Source organism: Eulemur rufifrons, chromosome 18, assembly GCF_041146395.1.
Source record: "Eulemur rufifrons isolate Redbay chromosome 18, OSU_ERuf_1, whole genome shotgun sequence".
Classification (NCBI taxonomy): Eukaryota; Metazoa; Chordata; class Mammalia; order Primates; family Lemuridae; genus Eulemur; species Eulemur rufifrons.
This window is the reverse complement of record NC_091000.1, coordinates 33,910,364-33,930,403: the sequence shown is the minus strand read 5'-3', so window position 1 is coordinate 33,930,403 and position 20,040 is coordinate 33,910,364. Positions and strand designations below refer to the sequence as shown.

Sequence of the window (20,040 nt, the reverse complement as noted above, 5' to 3'; positions counted from 1 at the left end):
AACAAACTATTTTGAAAGCAAGTTGAATTTTAAATACTAAAGAACAGTAACAGGGAAGTTGGGAAGCAGTAGACTAAAGATAAAATACTCTGAATATTTTCTGTTTCTCATGGGGAAGCTATTGATTAACTTTAGATCTCTAAGTATGCAAGTCCATAACTTAAATAATTATTTAAAGTATAAAAATATAATGTATACCTTGTAAATCCATCCAGTAAGGGGAGAGGGGCTGTTAAAAAGCTGCATCAATCCAATAAAAACAAGGAAAGTACAAAGAAGGGAAAGAGGAAGGAAAGAAAGTTAAAATGGTAGGGAAAATCCAAATATATGAGTAATCGTGGTAAATGAAAACAGATTAAACTGAGCTATTAAAATACAGAGATTGTAAGATTTTTTTAATCCACCGTTTTGCTGTTTATAAGATACATGTGTGAAATAGAATTATATGGGAAGTTCGAAACTGAGGGATTAAAAGAAAGGGGGTGGTGATGCCAGAAAAGTTCTAAAGAGAGCAAGAAAAAGAAAGAGATGGAGAGAAAGAATAAAGAACAATGTTAAGATCAGACAAAATTTTTAGGCAAAAATAAATAAATAAATAAATAAAAACAGTGCTACGTACATAGTGATAGAAGGAAAAATCACCAAAGAAGAAACCCAAATGGTCAACATTTGGAAAAAATGTTGAGCCTACTGGTGATGATGGAAATGGAAATAAAAGCAATGATGTCCCCCCCCTTCAAACCTCATCACGTGGAAGAAATTTACATCGGATAATGGCAAGCACTGTTGGGGACATGGAGTAAGGGCAGTCTCAAGCCCTGCTGGCGGGAGTGGAAGCAGAGGTTGTGCACGAATGAATCTATGACTCCGCAGGTCTGTTTCTATCCTGCATCGTATAGAAACGCACAAGGGTGTTCCTTGGTCATCATTCGCAATCGCAATAAGGAGGAAGCAACCCAAATGCCCATCAGTAGTGGAATAGATAAGTAAATGCTGATATATTCAAACAAATGAAGCTTGAAGCAGTTAAAATGAATTAATTTAGTGTTACCTGTATTAAAATAGACACAGCTCAGATTTACACGTTGCATAAAAATAAGTCTGCAGAAGGATGTGCATATATAATTTCAAATTTACATAAAACAAAGCAGTCCTGTATGCTGTTTTTATAGATACATACATGTGTGGCAAAATACACACATCTGAGAGGAAAGGATAATCACCCAAAATGGGTGGTTCCCTTCTTAAGTGAGGAAGAGATGGACAGGACCCAGGAGGAGATAGAGTGGGCCATGTTGAAATTTTAAAAAGCTGAAGCACACATGGCAAAAATATTAGCATTTGCTAATGTTGTTAATTCTGGACAGTAGAGCAGTAGGCTCCTGTGATGATATTGTGTGTGTGCTTGAAATATTTCCTTAATTAAAAATGGCTTCTGTGCGGTCACCCGGCCAGCTCAGTTGGTAGAGCATGAGACTCTTAAAAATGGCTTCTAGCTTCCTGTGGCAGAGGAAAGACATACAATGTAGAGAACGGTGTGCTGCATTTCATTACGGCTTCCCCATATCTGGCATTTGGAGTTGAGATGCGAGAGATTTCTGCCAGTTCAGGGGAGCCCAATGGTGCATCCTGGAAGAGGTATCACGACGTTGCTTTCCTGCATCCCCCTTAGAAATGGATCGGCCACCATGACCTCTTTTGTGTTTCTTTGGCCTTTGTCAAGTCCTTTCCCATTTTTCACTAATAGTCTCTTTTTCACTTTTTACAGTCTGGTCATCATAAACCAGTAGCTCCCCAGGGACTTCCAAAAGGTTTATTATAATACTTTGAGGAAAAACAAAGTGATGCCTTGCTTCTCAAGGGAAGAGAAAATAATGACTTCTGTTGTTCTATAACATGGATTTTTATGGAAACATTTGGATGATGGGGGGAGAGGACTGGTTGGTTGTGTGTGGAAGCATTTGTATTTATTGTGCCAAACTCCCATATCTTGTTGTCACTTTATCTGAGAGATTCCATTGTTGCAAATACTTAACAAACACGTTTCATGACCTCCGTACGGAAGGCCCATGCAGAAATAAGATAGACCATTGGTCTTCTATGTTCCTAGCATCTAGTACAGTCCTTTCCAAATAGTAAGTGCTTAATATCTGTGGCCGAAAAGGAACAAGAGTCTATGGGCTTCGCCCCGAATCACAGCAGCAACTCTGCTTTATATGTGATCTCACTATAACATACACCACATTACTCTTGACACAAAATGAAATCATGGCACGTTTTGAAAAGATTGGTTTCAGCACTTCTGACACATTCTTACAGGGTACTAGTAAATGACCCAGCAGTGTTGGTCTAGAAGCAATTTACCAATCACTATGAAAGGCATCTAACTTGTCTTTAAAATACACATCTGCTCCGTGTTGAAGCCAAAAGGAAAATTCTGACTCAGATCGCTTATTAAGCTGCCTGGGGCTGCCAGTCTGGGTTTGATAATGAATCTTGCATTCTCAGACATTTTCTTCTTTTCCTCTGCAGAGAGAAGATGCATCAGTCTGCCATGTATGAACTGTGCCAGGGGATGCACCAAATCAGCCTTCAGTTCGTCCGACTGCAGCTCACCTTTGAAGAATACTCCATCATGAAAGTTTTGCTGCTACTAAGCACAAGTAAATTGATGTCCACCCTGACACTTTTTCTACATTGTCACATCACCTTCCCTGTAGGAGAGTAGCCTATTTATACTTTTCAGGTGGTTGGTACAAAAAAAAAAAAAAAGAAAAAGAAATGGGAGGAAGGTCTTGGCCTTTGAGGAACTAGGTTACTTGCAGAGTATGAAGTTTGGGGCATATAGAAAGGGCATATCCCTTCATTCCTTCATCCACCCAAAACCACTGAATATTTATTAAATGTCTGTTATGTGTATGGTAGGATTGGGCAGTTCAGCAAACACAAGGATTAATGAAGTACAGTCTCTAACTTATACTATGCTATAAGACAAGTTCAAAGACATCTTTAATACATGTGGAAAGTGATGATTTGGTTATTTACTACGATAGAGGTAAGGAATGTCAAGGTCTCAGAGACACTGGGGACCTGGGAGGGAAACATGGTGCCGCTGATCATGGCAGGCTTTGCCAGGGCTGTCTATTGGACAGGAGGTGAGCCGCGGCAGCCCTGTCCGGGAACAGTGTGAGTGTGGGCGTGTGGGAAAGCATGTATAGGCAAGAGTGTGTAGTTCGGGGGTGGGAGGAGGGCTCCTTGTGCCTTTTATTTTTTAATTTTTTATTTTATTGATATATTCATTTAATTTTTCAAGGTACATCAAGTTATGTGGGGAATAAGTTTGAGATGAAGAAGTCTGGACCTCAGTAGGTAGGCAGGGACGTGCAACACGGAAGGCTTTTTGAGCAGTGGGACAACATGGTCAAAACTGTATTTTCTGGCTTTATGAGGATGTATCTGGCAGTGGAATGGATTCAGGGGGCGGGAGAAGGGGAAGGAGAGAAACAGAGACAGATCTTAGCCTGACTGAAAGCACAGAGACCTGCTGGGAGGCTGTGGAAATCAGGATAACGGGTACCACGGTGGTCAGGAGCAAGTGGACTCGAGGCACTGCAGACTTGGCCTTGGCACCTGCCTGCCAAGGGGAAACGAAAGTGCTGCGGGTCAGAAGCAACACAGGTTTTCAGCACAGAGAAATGACTAGCGCAGTAGCACTGCCATTAATAGAAATATGTAAATGTTGAGACTTAGAGCAGAATTTGTGGCCTGTAAGATGAGTTCTATTTTGGATGGGTTAATTTATTGATGCCAACTCTGTATCCTCATAGAGCTGGCCAAAAGATAGGGAAGATTCGGGACTGGAACACAGAAGACAAATTTGGGCATTGAGATATAATCTGAAATTATCCTTATGGAAAACCATAGCGTAAACTCCCAGCAGTGAGTGGGGTACCATAGTACAGAAAGGAGAGGAAAGAGCCAGTTGAGCTATGTGAAAGGAGGGGGCCGAGGCTGAAGGTCCAGAGACACAACTGTCGGAGAGGCACAGAAACTGGGAGAGTGTGTGATAGTGGAAGCCAGGGGTTGAGGGTTTGCAAAAGGGGAATGACTATGGCATGGCTTCCACAGGGAAAGTTGAGAACACTGACAGGAGGCCACTGGAGTTGACCACTGGTCATTGGGCAGGTGCCAGAATGCCAGGGACTCGCAGATTGATGGAAAGCTTTTAAGGTTTCTGGAACCAAGTATTGGAGGAGAGAAGTTGATGGCATAAGGTGCCAGAGGAGACAAAGAGAGGACAGGATTAGCCTTGACAAGGATGTTGGGCACTTGTTCCTCAGACAACGGCCCAGAAATTTTCAAACAGAGGGGAAAGAATTTGAGGAAGCTCCTATCAGATGAGAGCTAGACCCAGAATGGTGACAGGAGATGGTATAGAGAGGAAAACTCTGAGGCAAGTGCTATGGCCACTGAGGAACTGAGAAATGTTCCAGATGTCAAGAGCCGGCAAGAATGCCATGCCAGGTGGCATGGGGGTCAGAGGAGAGGGTGTCCCCTGACGACCCGGAAGCAAAAATGAATATCCAGTCCATTCCCAGTGCTTGTCCTGGGCCCCTGAGTCAGAGGTGTAGGAGAAGACCGGTCTTCAGGGGAGTCATTTGGAGGCATCACTAGCCAAGGTGGTCAGGGTAGAACGGGGAAGAAGAAAGAGACGTTACTTCCAGCAGAGGAGGACTGTGTCTGCGGAGAGTGAGCCTGAATCAGGTGGTGACCAGAGCAGGAAGAGGGTTTGCAGTGGCAACGGGCATAATCATCCTGCCTCACGTATGGTTAGCACCTCGCAATTGACAAAGTGTTTTTCCAAATATGATCGAATTTAATGCTTAAAATAACCCTGGGAGATGGATAGCCCCATTCTAAAGTTGACAAAACGGAGGTTCCTACATGTGATCTGTTCAGTATCCTGTATGAGTTAGGATCCAAACCAAGGGCTTGGGACTCCACATCCAGTGCTTGTCCCGCTCTCCCAGGATGGCGGGTGGCAGGTGGCACAGGGTGGCAGCAGGGAGCGCAGCCTGTCCAGCAGGTGGAATCACAGACTCCGCGGCGGGCAGAGGGGGCAAACTGGCAGCCCTGGTAGGGAGGTGGGGCCAGAAGTTCACAGCTGTGTTTTGTTTGGCCAGCACAGGTTTTTTGGGTTGCTTTTGGCCTTTTGTTTTGTTTTATTTTCATTGAATTTGATTGCCCGGGGCAGGGCATGTTCTCTCCAGTTTGCCACAGGCCCCACCATTCCTCACTAATTACGCCCAGCCCGGTCTCCCGTAGCTTCTGTGTTTGCAAGCCCTCGTCTGCAGGGTCACCTCCCCGCTGCACTCTCATCGCGGTTTCTGATGTTCCTCATTTATCCTTCCTGGGTATCACTTTAGAACTGTCATCTTTGAATTCAGTGAAAGTGATCTTATTCCCCTTCCAAGCTAGGTGATTAACCATTACTGGTTAGAAAAATGTAAATTAAAAAAAAAAAATTTAGATGGATGATAACATTTAAATGAAAATATTTTTTTTCTAAAAAGCGTGTGATACTAATTCTTTATAAAGTCTGACTGCTCAATCTTAATTCACGTCTTATCCTTGCACCTTTTTACATACTCTTCAGCCTTTAATAGATTCTGAAATCATTTTGAAAATACTTGAATTAATTTATTAGCTTCCACATAACTCAGTACTTTCAATTCTGATTTTTTTTAAATGCAGAAAAAGCAAAATAAAAAGGCAGGAAAACATAGGTGAAGAATTTTATGAATCATAGAAACTGCAGGCTTTTAGTTTCTTAAGCTATCACAGATTAGCAAAAGAAGCTAATCTGTGATAGAATGCATGAAAATGTTTTGTCTTATTTGGGAGTATTAAATTGCACACCTGATGTCCAGTGTATCAGTAAAGTTTTTTTAGTGATGACATCAAGAGAATCTCATGTTCTTTATGCTTACGGAGGAAAGCAGACAAACTTCCACCCAGTTGTCTCTTTGCTCCTCTCCAACCCATAGATTTTGGGTGATTTCCAGCAGCCCTGCTGCATTTAATAAGGAAATTCAGAAACTCTAGGCAGATCTCCAAAATGTAAGGTTTTGCTTAAGTTCTCTTTATTTGTAGGTTTGTTTCAACTTCTAAAAAAATCTGGGTGGGAAACTGGTACAATATATTTCAGTTACAGCAATAAAATATAGGTAATAATACTTGACACAAGTTATAATCTTTAGAATTTTTGATGGCACAACTATCAGACCTATGAATTTGGTTGATCTTAGCAGATGTATTGTAATTTAACAGTGAAATTGATTCAATCTATTCTGCTAGTTAATTTTTTCATGTATAGGATGACATCCAAATAAGTATCTATATTGGAAAACTAAATGTTTATACAATTTTATAACTTAAAAAAAAGCTAATCTGGATGAGCAGTATAAGATGTTGTTTGCAAATTTTTCAGTTTCTTTTAGAAAGTTTTAAGTTTAATGTTAAAATTTTGGTAGAAGATGGATCTGTAGTCTTACTATTAACATCCTGGTTATTATCATCCTTTTTTTTAATACTTTTCAAACAAGGTTTGAATTTTAAGAGATTAAAAACTATTTTTTTATGATGATGGCATTTAACTCTTAATGCGAATGTCAGGTATTTAAAACCACAACGAATATTGTGGCAACCTCAGGAATTTGTGCAGTTGCTATTAGGGATTTATTTTTTCCTCCACAGAAATAGAGTTAAATAAACCACAAATCAGCTTTGTGCAGCGGCAGTATTGTAGCTAATGAGGTTTATCCAAGGCATGATTATTGCTAATTGAAAACTTTTCCCAATGCCCTGCAATGACGACTTGCAATGTAGTTGGCATTGGCAATTTTTGATGGTCCCTATGGGGACTGAATTAAAAAAAAATAATAAAACATAAACCACAAATCACAAGCCTCAACAATTAAACTCAAGGTGATTATTAGCATAATATTAGAAGTTAATTTGCAAGATAATCCATGTCTTTTTATAGGATAACAGGATTTATTTGGAAACAGTGCTATGCCTGGCTCCCAGGGCTGTATACAACACCCAGAAACATACTTAGCCATTCTGAAGTGCTGATGACCAAAGTAAATTATTATTTATACCAGTTATGAGAAATTAGCAAATATGATATATAATTAAGAAGTGAAGTAAGAGCATTTTCAAACTCAGAATGTTAATATCCCAAGATGAATTTTCATTGTCTTTATCTCCTAAAAATACAGTTCTAGGTGATTCTAATTTTCAAAGTAAAAGCCTACACATTACTATTTATTGGCCGTAATGAAAAACAAACATGTCAGTAGATTTTCAAAGGGGATATCTCTGGCCCTTAACTTCTGCCCAACACCCGCTCTGGAACACACACCCGGGTGTATCCTTAAAGCATCTTCCTGTGTCCTGAGAAAAGCAGGTCACAGAAGTACTTGATATGCTTCCAGGTCCTGAATCTCAAAATATTCTTTTTAAGTGAAAAATCTTCTTGTTTAAATATAAAAGCTAGTCCCTACATAAATGAAGAAAACATAATCCTTAATTTTCTACTCATTGAAGATAAAAATGTGAACATGGTTCGTTCTCTTTGAAAGTTTCAAATTGTGCCTTGCGTGCTCAGCCACGGTCAGTATCGCACCATTGCAAACACAAACCAGTGCACAGACTCACCATGAGGCTGTTCTGGGAGGTCACATGACAGTACCTCAGTGGTCATGTGATCGTGGAGCATGCAGCATCTCCCCTTGCTAGATGATTGCCAGTTTCCCAGAGTGTCTTTGATATTTGAACTTGACTATGAAGATGCTGCTTTCTAATTCTAGCCCCAGCTTAGTTTGTCTTCAGGTCTCCAATTATGCTGGAAAATCGGTATATTTTCCTACCTCTGAGGTATTGGCAAGTCAGGATTCATAAAATACTTTGATGACAGGCCATGGGCAGTTCAATGCTGTGGTTACGAGGCCGGCTTTGGAAACATGCTACCCCCTTCTCTGCCATTTATTTATTGTGTCCTTGGGCCAGTGACTCAACCTCCAGTCTTTAGTTTCCTAATCTGTAAGATGAGAATAATATAATGGTTATACCATAATATTGGTGTCAAGATTAAGTGAATTACTATATGCAAAGTGTATAAGAATACACATCTAATAAATGGGAGTTATTTTCTTGTGTATGCATGTGTATAAGTGTTTGCCAATAGATAACTGGCATGTTTATGCATAACTGCAGTTAATGGAAATTCAGTACCTAACCTCCAAATCAGAATATGACCTTAACTGCTAAGATGCTAAAGTTGTTTTCTATCCTGGGAATTTACATGTCTGTATTCCTTAACACAGTTCCAAAGGATGGCCTCAAAAGCCAGGCTGCATTTGAAGAAATGAGGACAAATTACATCAAAGAACTGAGGAAGATGGTGACTAAGTGTCCCAACAATTCTGGGCAGAGCTGGCAGAGGTTCTACCAACTGACCAAGCTTCTGGACTCCATGCATGACGTGAGTAAAGCCCTTGGTTCCTATTAAGTTAAGGATCAGCAATTGCACACACGCACTGTTGACCATACAAAACTAGAGAGCTGAGAGTTTTCGGGGCTTTAGGAAGAATCAGGGTGAGTTATCCAGAGGGAGACAGCAAGAGTTAAAAACTGATTAAGGAAATTTCTCTCCAAATAACCTCTGGAACAAACCCCATTCACAAGCAAAGGGCATGGCTCCCTGCCCTGGGCCAGGGAAGGCCCTCTGGTTTGCTACAGGTGTCAGATTGAGTTTCACATTTTTGCTTGCAATTTAGGAAATGTTTGGTTAATAAAAATGTTTGCTTTAACATTACATAAATAGTGTCCATCTTCTACAACTGTTAATCTAATAACCCAATCTTTCAAAAAACATTATTAGTGGTTCAGGGCCAACTTGGATTGTCTCAATCTTTGCCAGATTTTGAATCCTATATTCATTATTCTTCATAGGAGTCACCTTTCTTGTCTTGGGTAAATACGGAAAGTGGATTCTGAGCTTTTTTTTCTCTGTTAACCAATTATAGATGTCGTCGAGGTGTTTGTTAGCAGTTTCTACAAAATATTGATTTGGATAACTTGCTTTGTGTGGCGTTTAAAATATGCTTCGCGTTTCACTGTGCAAGCAGCCTCTCCGGTTCTGGCTCACGGAATGTTGTACGCAGTCGTGCTAATTTTGTTCTTCATATTTATGAGGTTTCCATGCTGGCTTTTGGAGAATTTATTGCCCTAGTTCAGCCTATAGGATTTGAATAATAAACTCTTTTTAAAAATATTTTTCTGTTATTAATGAAAATGTTGACAGGCTCGAGAGCCAGTCTTAAAATAGTGTTCCTGTTAAAATAATGGTTCATCCTTCAGAAGTGCCTTTGTGCCAGTGGAATGTTGTCTCTCTGGGATGCTGATGGCTTAGGGTTGATTGATAAAAGAATGTCACTTTCCAGTGTTTTACACTGAGGTCTTATGCATATCACTGACCTTTGCTTTCTCTAAGATTTTCATATGACAAGAGTCAAATTCCTGCAAGGTGAGTTCAGTGATAAATGGTTTTGCTAATTATCGGTGGCTTAAAAAGCATGGTTTAGTAGAAAATATTAGAAAGAAGAGCTGATGGCAAGCAAGGCTTTGGGGAACACAGCAAATGATGCTCTCTGTGACTTACACGAAAGGAAATGCAGAAAACTGGAACAAAAGTTCTCCTACTGATTTTATGTTGAAACCACAAATCATCTGCATGAGATCACATAGCACACTTACTTTCTTCTGTCAATTTTGTTGAAAGGTCTTTAGGACAGAATAGAAACGGGTTATGTGGTTCTTTCTTAAATTCTCTTATTTGTACAAGTAGGTAGGACAAATGCAGTATCAAAATTAGGATGTAACTGTCATCAGGACACGTGATAACAGATGACACATTTTGAAGCAATTTGCATGTAATGAGACTGACAACAGAAGTTAAAACCTGCTTCTTCTCCACAGCCTTTCAGCATCTCTGTACCTTCAGTGGCATAGCACAATGGAAACACTTAAGAGGCCACACTGGTGGTCCCTGGGTCAAAACCTCCTCCACTAGTTTGGTTTTTGTGCCAACACAGTGCTTGGCACAAGATAGGAATTCAGTGAATAGTTTTTGAATGGCTATATCATAAATACTGCTTTTCTGCAAAATTTCCAAGAGCAAATTAGTGTCTTTTTGGTTTTTTTAATTGAGGTATAATTGATATAAACAAATAGAACAAATTTAAAGTGCACAATTTGATAAGTTTTGACATATGTATACACCTATGAAATTATCACCACAATCAAGACAGCAAACATATCCATCACCCCAAAAGTTTCCTCCTGCTCCCCAATTACTCTCTATATTGCTTTCTGTTAATAGAGATTAGTTTGCATTTTCTCATGTTTCATATAAATGGAATAATGTAGCATGTAGTCTTTTTTCACCTGGCTTCCTTCACTTAACATACTCATGTTGAATTTCATCTGTGCTATTGCATTTATCAGTAGTTTGCTGGGCTTTTATTGCTGAGTAGAAGCCCATTGTGTGGATGGTCCAAAATTCATTTGTGCAGTCACCACTTGATGGTCATTTGTGTTGTTTCCAGCTTGGGAGCTATTACAAATAAAGCTGTGCTGAGCATTTATATATTAGTACTATTCTTTGTACAGACATCTACCTGCTTTTTTCTTGGATGAATACCTTGTAGTGGGATGCCTGGGTAATATAGTAGGTGTATTTTCATTTTTAAGAAACTCTCAAACTGTTGTCCAAAATGGATGGACAACTTCATATTCTCTTAGGAAGTGTATGAGAGTTCAGATTGCTCCACATCCTTGCTGATACTTGGCACAGCTAGTCTTTTTAGTCATTTAAATAGCTGTATAGTAGTATCTCACTGTGGTTTTAATTTCCCTTTTCCTAATGATTAATGAAGGTGAACATCCTGTCATGTGCTCATTTACCATCTTTACTTCGTCTTGGGTAAAGTGTCTATTCAGTTCTTTTGCTCTTTTCTCTTAATCAGATTTCTTGTTTTTTGATCGTAGAATCTTAGGAGTTCTTTATATATTCTAGCTATAAATCCTTTATCATATATATGATTTGCAAGTATTTTCTCCTAGTCTGTGGCTGATCTTTTCATTCTCTTAACAGTGTCTTTTCAAGGGCAGGAGTTTTTAATTTAAATGAAGTCCAGTTGATGACTGCTTGCTTTTAGGGTTCATGTTTTCAGTGTTCTGAGAAGTCCTGTGTCACAATGCCAGTGTCACAAAGCTTCTCTCTGTTCTTTTGTAGCATCAATGTCTTTCATTGATGTCCATTGTCTTGGAAACCATTTTATCATGTTTTTTTTTTTTTTTCCTGAGCATTTTTGATTGTTTCAAATGGAAGGGTAAATTCAGTTCATCTTCTACCACCTTGGCTGGAAGAAGAATATATACTTTTTGGGATCATTGGAATCATTCTGATTCTAAAACCTTTATTTTAAAGTGTCAAAAAATGTCTGATCTTAAAGGTGGCCTAACAGAAGCATCTTGAATGCCCTATTTATATTCTTATTCCAGACAGAACATTGAAAAATGCATTGTAAGTCTAGAGCGATCTTTCTAACATTCACACTTACTCAGACTTGAGACTGCCTACAGCTTTTTCATTAGAGTAAATTAGTGAATCAACATTTGCGGAATTTTCTTCAGGGGAACAAAGAGCTATACGACACACTGGCTTTAGACTTCCCACCTAGTTCTGATCACCTTGTGCAAAAGAGAGCATATGTTTCTAAGGGTCACACAACTAAGAACTCTTTGAATATAGATCAAAGTTCTGCTTAAAGAGCATGCATAGTATGCCAGCTCTCAGGACACATGTGCACAGCTCTCAGGACACACGTGGATTTCTTCCACATGGTGCACATATGTGCTGGCAGAACAGTGCCAAGGTGGGTGAAGGGAGCATTCTCTGAAAGAACAGGTTGACAGTTAAGTGTTTAAATCGGTCAACAACTGTAATGAATCATAAGCCTTCTGAACATCAATCTTGCCTCAAAAAATATTTCAAAGAAAGCAGCTGTGGTTAAGGGTCCTAGGAGTAAATGTATTTTTTGCATTGTAAATGTTTGGGTGTCATATGTAAAGCATATAGAATCCTTATTTTACTAGTGAGAACTGACAATAGTCATTTTTTAGCTGTTACTAGGAGTAGCATTTACTTTCCTATGGATGAAAGAAGCATATATCTGATGGATTTATTGCTAACTTCTATTCGTTCTTAGAGATGAAGGGCTATTTATGCTGTAGTCAGTATATAGCTGTGGTCCACAACCCCAGGGCTGCAGACTGGTACCAGTCTGTGGCCTGTTAGGAACTGGGCCACCCAGCAGGAGGTGAGTAGCGGGTAAGTGAGCAAAGCTTCATCTGTATTTACAGCTGCTCCCCATCACTCACATCACCGTCTGAGTTCTGCCTCCTGTCAGATCAGCAGTGGCATTAGATTCTCATAGGAGCATGAACCCTACTGTAAACTGTGCATATGAGGGATCTAGGTTGCATGCCCCTTGAGAATCCATGCTCCATGAGCATCTGATGCCTGATGATCTGACTTGGAGCTGAGGTGGTAATGCTAGCCCTGGGGAGCAGCTGCAAATACAGATTATCATTAGCAGAGAGGTTTGCACAGAGACCATAATATATCAATTGCTTGCAGACTCATATCAACACCCTATCAGTGAGTGGCAAATGACAATTAAGCTGCATCTGGTGGCAGTCTTTAAGTCAGAATCCTACACTTATTTTAGTCTACATGTGGCCCACCCATTATTTTATTTATCATTTATATCTGCGCCTCTTTCCCGCACTGCACACTTGTCTCAGTCACAGTCTTGGTAAGCCCACAAGCTAATAACCCTGGCAAAAATGAATAAAAAACAAACGTCGCTGAAGAGCTTCTTTGAAAAGGGGGAAAGACCCAATGATGAGACAGCAGAAGACTCTAAGACTGCCAACAAAATGAAAGCTGCATTTAAAAGAAAATACCAAGAGTCCTACTTAAATTACGGGTTCATTGCAACAGGTGATTCACATTCTCCAAGCCCCCTTTGTATAATATGTGGCAACCAGCTATCCAATGAAGCCATGAGACCTTCAAAACTGCTTCGAGACCAAACACCCTGCATTAAAAGAAAAAAATATGAACACGAAGAACAGAAGCAATTATTGAAGGCCACCATTTCATCAAACGTGTCTGCTCTGAGAGCATCACTCTTAGTGGCCAACTGCATTGCTAAAGCTAAGAAGCCCTTTACTGTTGGGGAAGAGTTGATCCTGCCTGCTGCTAAGGTCATTTGCTGTGAACTTTTAGGAGATGCTGCAGTTCAAAAGGTGGCACGTGTGCCTCTTTCAGCTCGCACCATAACTAGACAAACTGATGAAACAGCAGAGGATATCGAGGCACAATTGTTAGAGAGGATTAATGAGTCACCATGGTACGCAATCCAGGTTGACAAGTCTACCCGTGTTGACAACAAGGCAACAATGCTTATTTTTATGCAATATATCTTTCAGGAGGATGTGCGTGAGGATATGTTATGTGCACTTTTGTTGCCAACCAACACCACAGCTGCAGATCTATTCAAGTCTTTGAATGATTACGTATCAGGAAAACTGAATTGGTCCTTTTGTGTCGGTACATGCACAGACAGAGTGGCTGCCATGACTGGACGGCTTTCTGGTTTCACTACTCAGGTCAAGGAGGTCGCTTCTGAGTGTGAGTCTACGCACTGTGAAATGCTGGCCAGCCGAAAAATGTCACCTGAGCTAACAGCATTTTGTGGGATGTGATTAAAATTATTAACCACATTAAAGTACATGCCCTTATCTCACGTCTGTTCGCGCAGCTCTGGGAGGAGATGGACACAGAGCACGCACATCTTCTCTCATACCCAGAAGTGAGATGGCTTTCTACAGGCAGACCACTGGCCAGAGTTTTCTTTTATAAAAATAGTCACCACTGGCAGCACATTTCAGTGACACAGAATGGGTTGCAAAACTTGCTTCCTTGTGTGACATATTCAACCCTCTCAACAAACTCAATCTGTCACTTCAGGGGAGAACCACAACTGTGTTGAAGTCGGCAGATAAAGTGGCTGCATTCGAAGCCAAACTGGAATTGTGGGGCAACGAATGAACATTGGGATTTTTGACATGTTTCGAACAGCAGAGGTTTTGAAAGAGACTGAGCCTTCTTTCTCCCACTGGTGCACGATCACCTATCTCAGCTTTCAAAAGAGTTTGTGCATTACTTCCCAACCACAAAAGACCCCCGAACGGGGAGGGAATGGATCTGTGACCCATTTGTGAGTAAGCCAGGTGAATCGACTTTGTCCCTGCCAGAAGAGGATCAGCTGCTTCAGATTGCAAATGACGGTGGCCTTAAAACTATGTCTGATACTCAAACGTCAAATCTCCATACATTCCAGATTAAAGTCAAGGTAGAATATCCTCAGATTGCCACAAAAGCACTGAAAAGCCTGCTTCCATTTCCAACATCTTATCTTTGTGAAGCAGGGTTTTCTGCAGTGACAGCAACCAAAACGAGATTACGGAGTAGACTGGGCATAAGCAACACAGTTTGGGTGTCACTATCTCCCATCACCCCCAGTTGGGACCATCTAGTTGTAGGAAAACAAGCTCAGGGCTCCCACTGATTCTGCACTATGGTGAGGTGTATAATTATTTCATTATATATTACAATGTAATAGTAATGGAAATAAAGTGCACAATAAATGTAATGTGCTTGAATCATCTTGAAACCATCCCCCCTACCGCACTTACCTCGATCCCTGGAAAAATTGTCTTCCATGAAACTGGTCCCTGGTGCCAAAAGGGTTGGGGACCGCTGGTGTGTAGAACTGTTAGTAAAACTGTCAGTAAATATCAAAAATGATATTCATAATATCTCTTGAGGCAAAAATTGCCCTTTTTCTATTAAATTGCCTATAATTGCAATTTTATTTCAGTATAAACACTTAGCAGAAACATGCCTCATGCCTAGCAATGTAGCCAGTGCTACAGAGGTGACAAAATAAATGTATGGCACTGACCCAACCCTCAATTAGCCTAGATTCTATAGAGGTGACGGGAGCATAGTGTAAGGTGGAAAGTAATCAGGTGCCAAAACTGGTCACCTGGGCAGTGGGCCCCTTGAGAGCACGTGTGTGCCCATGCTTTCATTCGTGGAAGCGTACTACCATGTTCCAGGACCAAAGGTGCAAGTGCGGACAAAGTGCCTGTCCTCAGGAATGTGGTAGAGGACCACACTCATCTCATCCAACAGATACTTGAGTTTGTGAAAGTGCCAGGCAGTGTACTAGGGGGGAGAGACCCAAAGGCAAAGCAGCCAGGCAGCACCTGGAGGTCACCGGGCTCCAGGTGTGCCGAGAACTCTGGGGAGGTGGGCACACCATGAGTTGCGGGCTCACTGATATTTATCCCAAGTTGGTGCACCAAGCCTTGCAGAGAAGGTAGAGGAGACAGCTGTGCTGGGCAGGGATCATGGGAGACTTCCATGTCAGAGAATCCTTATTCAATGGCAGAAGAAACAAAGGCACAGGGCATGACTTCTCCAGGTTCCCAGGTGGCAGCTGGAGCCTCCTGGACACGTGGTTCAGTGCTGCCGACACCGCCATCATGGTGAGGGAGTACTTCCGGCTACTAGCAGCTGCTCGTGTTTGGGCTGGGCTGCATTTTGGAGACCAGAAAACCAGCTTCCAGGAACGTTAGAAGCAGCTGCACTGCTCTCCAGCTCTCCAGCTCTCCAGCTCTCCAGCTCTCCAGCCTCATTTGGATCCTCCCTGGCAGGTTCTGGAATGTGTTATTTCTGGGAGATGCAGGGTTACGTTTTGCAGGCAGTCAACCTGGTTTTGTATTAAAATGGCACGCACATTTAGCAGTTCCCAAAACAAGGTGTTAAGTCTGCCTCACCATAGAAGCTGGGCGGGCTTGGGGTTGGAGGCTCTTGTTCCTGCCTGTGGTTATTAAACCTACCCCTTGGCTGGGTGGGCATCAGCGTGTCACTGTGATGCTGTGCTCTGTACGACAGGAGGAAAGTCTGAGAACCCTGCTGCTGAATAACCGCTTGCTGTGCCTCCGGAGGGACTGAATGCCGGACAGCTCAAGTGGCCCTTCGCTAGCCAGGCCCTGGGTACCAACACTTCCCTTCTCCAAGAGGGCACGGCGGGTGGTATGAGGAACAGAGATCTGGTGCTGCGGTGAATACTACACGTGCACACTGCAGAGACTTCATTCCTTAGGTGAAAAGGGCGTTAAGTATCAGTGACACGATAACCAACAAAAGAGATAGTGCTGCACACAGCCACAACTATTAACAAATTATTTTGAGATTCTCGTTGCTCATGTAATGAGCGGCTGTAATGAGCGGCTGCGTTAGCATTGGCTGTGGTAGTGAATTTCCATCCTGATCACACTATAGGGGGTTTAGAGATAGACACAAACCTATTTTAAGCATCTCTTACCACACACTGAAGAACGCAAGCCGCATGCCAGGCTCGTCCAACCATCCACTTGGGCAGCCGGCTCACTTTCACGTTGATTCTGTTTTACATCTTTCTAGTCAAGAAAAGTTTCTCTGCAGGAAAAGCTTTGAGGACAAAATAGGAGCCTGCCCCAAAAAGGTGGCCCCTACAGACAACAGAAAGAGCGTGGCCTGTGGCGCTATGTTGTCCTTTCTTTCCATCACTTTGGCACTTTATTTAAAGTTTCTTCAACTGCAAAATGTCAATAATACCCGTCTTGTAGGAGTTGGGGGAAGTGAATGAAGTAGCACAGGTACTGAGGCATCTACCGCGTAACAGACACTGAACAAACGTTCACCCTCTCTTCCTGCTGCTCAGGTGACAATGAAAGAGAGTATGTGGTTTGTATCTGCAGAAGTACCCAGTGCTGGCAGTACCACGTGTGTGTGTGTGTGTGTGTGTGTGTGTGTGTAAGAGAAATAGAGGATTCAAAGCCACATTCTGTCTTGCTGAGCTGAACAACTATGCAGTATAATTGTTAGCAATGTGACACTGCCTTCTTCTTTGACGGGACCATGACTAAGAAAGGCTCTAAATAAAGGAAGAGGTGTTTATTGCAGAGTCAGCCAAGTGAGCAAAGCCTGATCTTCCAAGGCCCCAGGGGTGAGGGGAGGACAAAAACTATGCAAAGAACCAACTCTTCTTCAAAAGGAAGATTCCAAATTGAATGAATAATTGCCATGGAAGATCTTTCTCTGTGTCTAGTTGGTGAAACCAGTGGAACAATTATTAACTTTTTGCTTTTTTTAATTTTTTTTTAATTTCAAAAAATTTAGGAGGTAAAAGTGTTTTTTGTTATGTGGATAAATTGTACCTTGCTAAAGTCAGGGCCTTCAGTGTACCTGTCACCAGAATATGGCACATACTCTACAGGTAGTTTTTTATCCCTCACTCCCCTCCCACCCTCTCCTCTTATTAGTTTCCAGTGTCCATTACTGCTCTTTATGACCATATAGATCTTTCTTTTAGCTCCCACTTATAAGCAAGAACATCTGGTATTTGTTTTCCATTCCTGAGATACTTCACTTAGGATAATGGTCTCCAGTTCTATCCAAGTTGCTGCAAAAGACATTATTTCATTCCTTTTTATGGCTAAGTAGTACTCTATGGGTTGTGTGTGTGTGTGTGTGTGTGTGTCTACATGTGTATAAATATATATATATCACATTTTCTTTATCCACTTACCAGTTGATAGACACTTAGGTTGATTCCATATCTTAGCTATTGTGAATTGTGCTGAGATAAACAACTGGGTACAGGTGTCTTCTTTATATAGTGACTTTTATAAAAGATACTCAACATCACTAATTATCAGAGAAATGCAAATTAAAACCACAATGAGATACCACCCTATCCCTATCAGAATCACCATTGTTAAAAAGTCAAAAAATAATAGGTGTTAGTGCCACTGTGGTGAAAAGGGAACGCTCGAACACTGTTGGTGGCAATGTAACTTGTACAACCACTATGGAAAGCAGTCTGGAGATTCCTCAAAGAACTAGAAGTAGACCTACCATTGGGTCCAGCAATCCCACTACTGGGTATCTATCCAAAGTATATCTTTTTAAATACCTATAGCAGATAGCGGCTGGTATTTGCATTTACAAGTTTCCTATTTCAAGGGTATAGTCTAGTTTAGAGTGCATTTCTCTGAGTGAATCCTGCAAATGGGTGCTTATTTTAATTTAAAATATTTTATGTTTGTATAATTGAAAAAATACATCAAATATATTTAAAAATAAAAATGGGGGGTGGGAGATTATTGGTCAAAATGTTCTGTTATTTCAGTATGAAGGATAAATATGGACTTAGTGGTTTTAAGTGTGCTGTGGAAAGGTTGGGGTAGTCCAAGGATTGGTGTGTATTACGTGCATAGCTGAGGCTATAAAGCCCAACTGGAAGACATAACGCCCCATAGGGAGATGAAGAGTGTTTTCCCTGTTGTGCCTTTGCTCACCATGTTAGTGATTTAAGGGCAGCATCAGTCAGTGGCTGTGACTGTGTCTCTCGAAGCTCCCCTTGGATTTATAATTGGTCCATATTGTGATAGGCAGCAGAAGAGTTCAATTACTTTTCTTCCTAAAAGTGTTGGGAAGATACTTTCAATAACCAGGACAGTACATAAGAAAAGATATTTTTCAGTGTCCAGTTGTTTCATAGTCTCTGAAATGAGCCATCCCTACCTCAGTTACCCCTTCGGAAGAGCCTCTGAGGCTGTGTGCCAAGGAAGGGCTGCTGAGGGGCCCTGATTTCTGAGTGCGGGGAGCACGCTGGGGCCACACGCCCCTGGCAGGGAAGGCACCGTGACGGGCACCATGCTGGGGCCGAGGACACAACACTAACAAGAGACGTGGGCCCGGCCCTCACAGAGCATGAGCTACTGCAGAATACAGAAGGCAACCTGGAATGAAAACACAGCCAGAAAGGTGTAATGACTGGAACTGGCAGGACCGCGGTGGAGCATCTGGAACATCCAGCGACGGGAGATGGGTCCGTGGCGTGAGGCCAGGGAGACGATGGCCAAGCTGACGCCCAAAGGTCAAGTTGGAGTTTGCCAAATAGAGGGAAGCTACTTTAAGCCAAAGGAGTTAATGTCCCAAAGGAGAGAGAATATGATGATTCTGAGAAACGGAGAATTTCTGAGTATCGCAGTCTCGTGGGAGGAATGGAGAGAGGGCGGGAGGAGACAGTGGAGGGATCTGGAAACAGGTCAGGGGAGCTACTGAGGGATTTTCACGGCCTTGTTAGAGAATCGTGAGCTGCTCTGTCCAATCCAGCAGCCACTGCTATGTGTGGCTATTTACATTTAAATTAAGTAAAAATTAAAATTGAGTCCTCCAATCACACTAGGTGCATTTCAAGTGCTCAGTGGTCACATGTAGCTAGTTGCCACTACATTGGGCAGTGCAAAAAGATGTGCTGGACGGTCAGTAGATTCTAGAGAACATACCAGGGCAGGGGTATGTGGGGGTGAGAAAGCCCAGTGGGGCTGTCGGTGCCGTGGTCCAGGCGAGAGGCGGTGGGGCCGAGTTGGGTGGGGCACCGAGAGAGAGGCTCCGGTGGGGGAATGATGACTCTTGGTGATGAACAGGACACAGAGGTGGAGGAGGGAGCAGGTCAAAGATGACCCCCCAGATTCGGAAGTAGGTAGCTGGGCAGGGGGCACCCTCACAGAAGATGGGACCCAGGGCAAGGAGACCTGGGAGAGAAGATGAAGAGGGTGTTCTGGATGGACAGAATTAGAGATGCTCTCAGGACGTCCCGGGGAAATACCAGGTACACACTGAGCTCTGTGGATGAAGACGAGGAAGGCACCTGTGCTGTAGACAGGGGAGGTGGCAGCATGTGGGTGGTCCCTGAAGCCTGGGAACGAGTAGATGGCGCT

General features: G+C 42.0%; 1 protein-coding gene and 1 non-coding gene across 5 annotated transcripts in view; both read left to right on the top strand.

Annotated features, from left to right (window-relative positions):
- The window catches only part of NR3C2 (nuclear receptor subfamily 3 group C member 2), a 317,980-nt gene that overhangs the window by 282,382 nt on the left and 15,558 nt on the right, over positions 1-20,040 (top strand). For all 4 annotated transcript variants that reach the window (XM_069493155.1, XM_069493154.1, XM_069493151.1 and 1 more), the window contains 2 exons: positions 2,533-2,663; positions 8,391-8,548. In XM_069493155.1, the coding sequence (XP_069349256.1) occupies positions 2,533-2,663; positions 8,391-8,548 (289 nt within the window). The remainder of the gene's footprint in view (positions 1-2,532; positions 2,664-8,390; positions 8,549-20,040) is intronic.
- Positions 6,783-6,923, top strand: LOC138399283 (U4 spliceosomal RNA). The gene has a single exon (XR_011236158.1). It is a non-coding gene; the product is annotated as a U4 spliceosomal RNA (small nuclear RNA).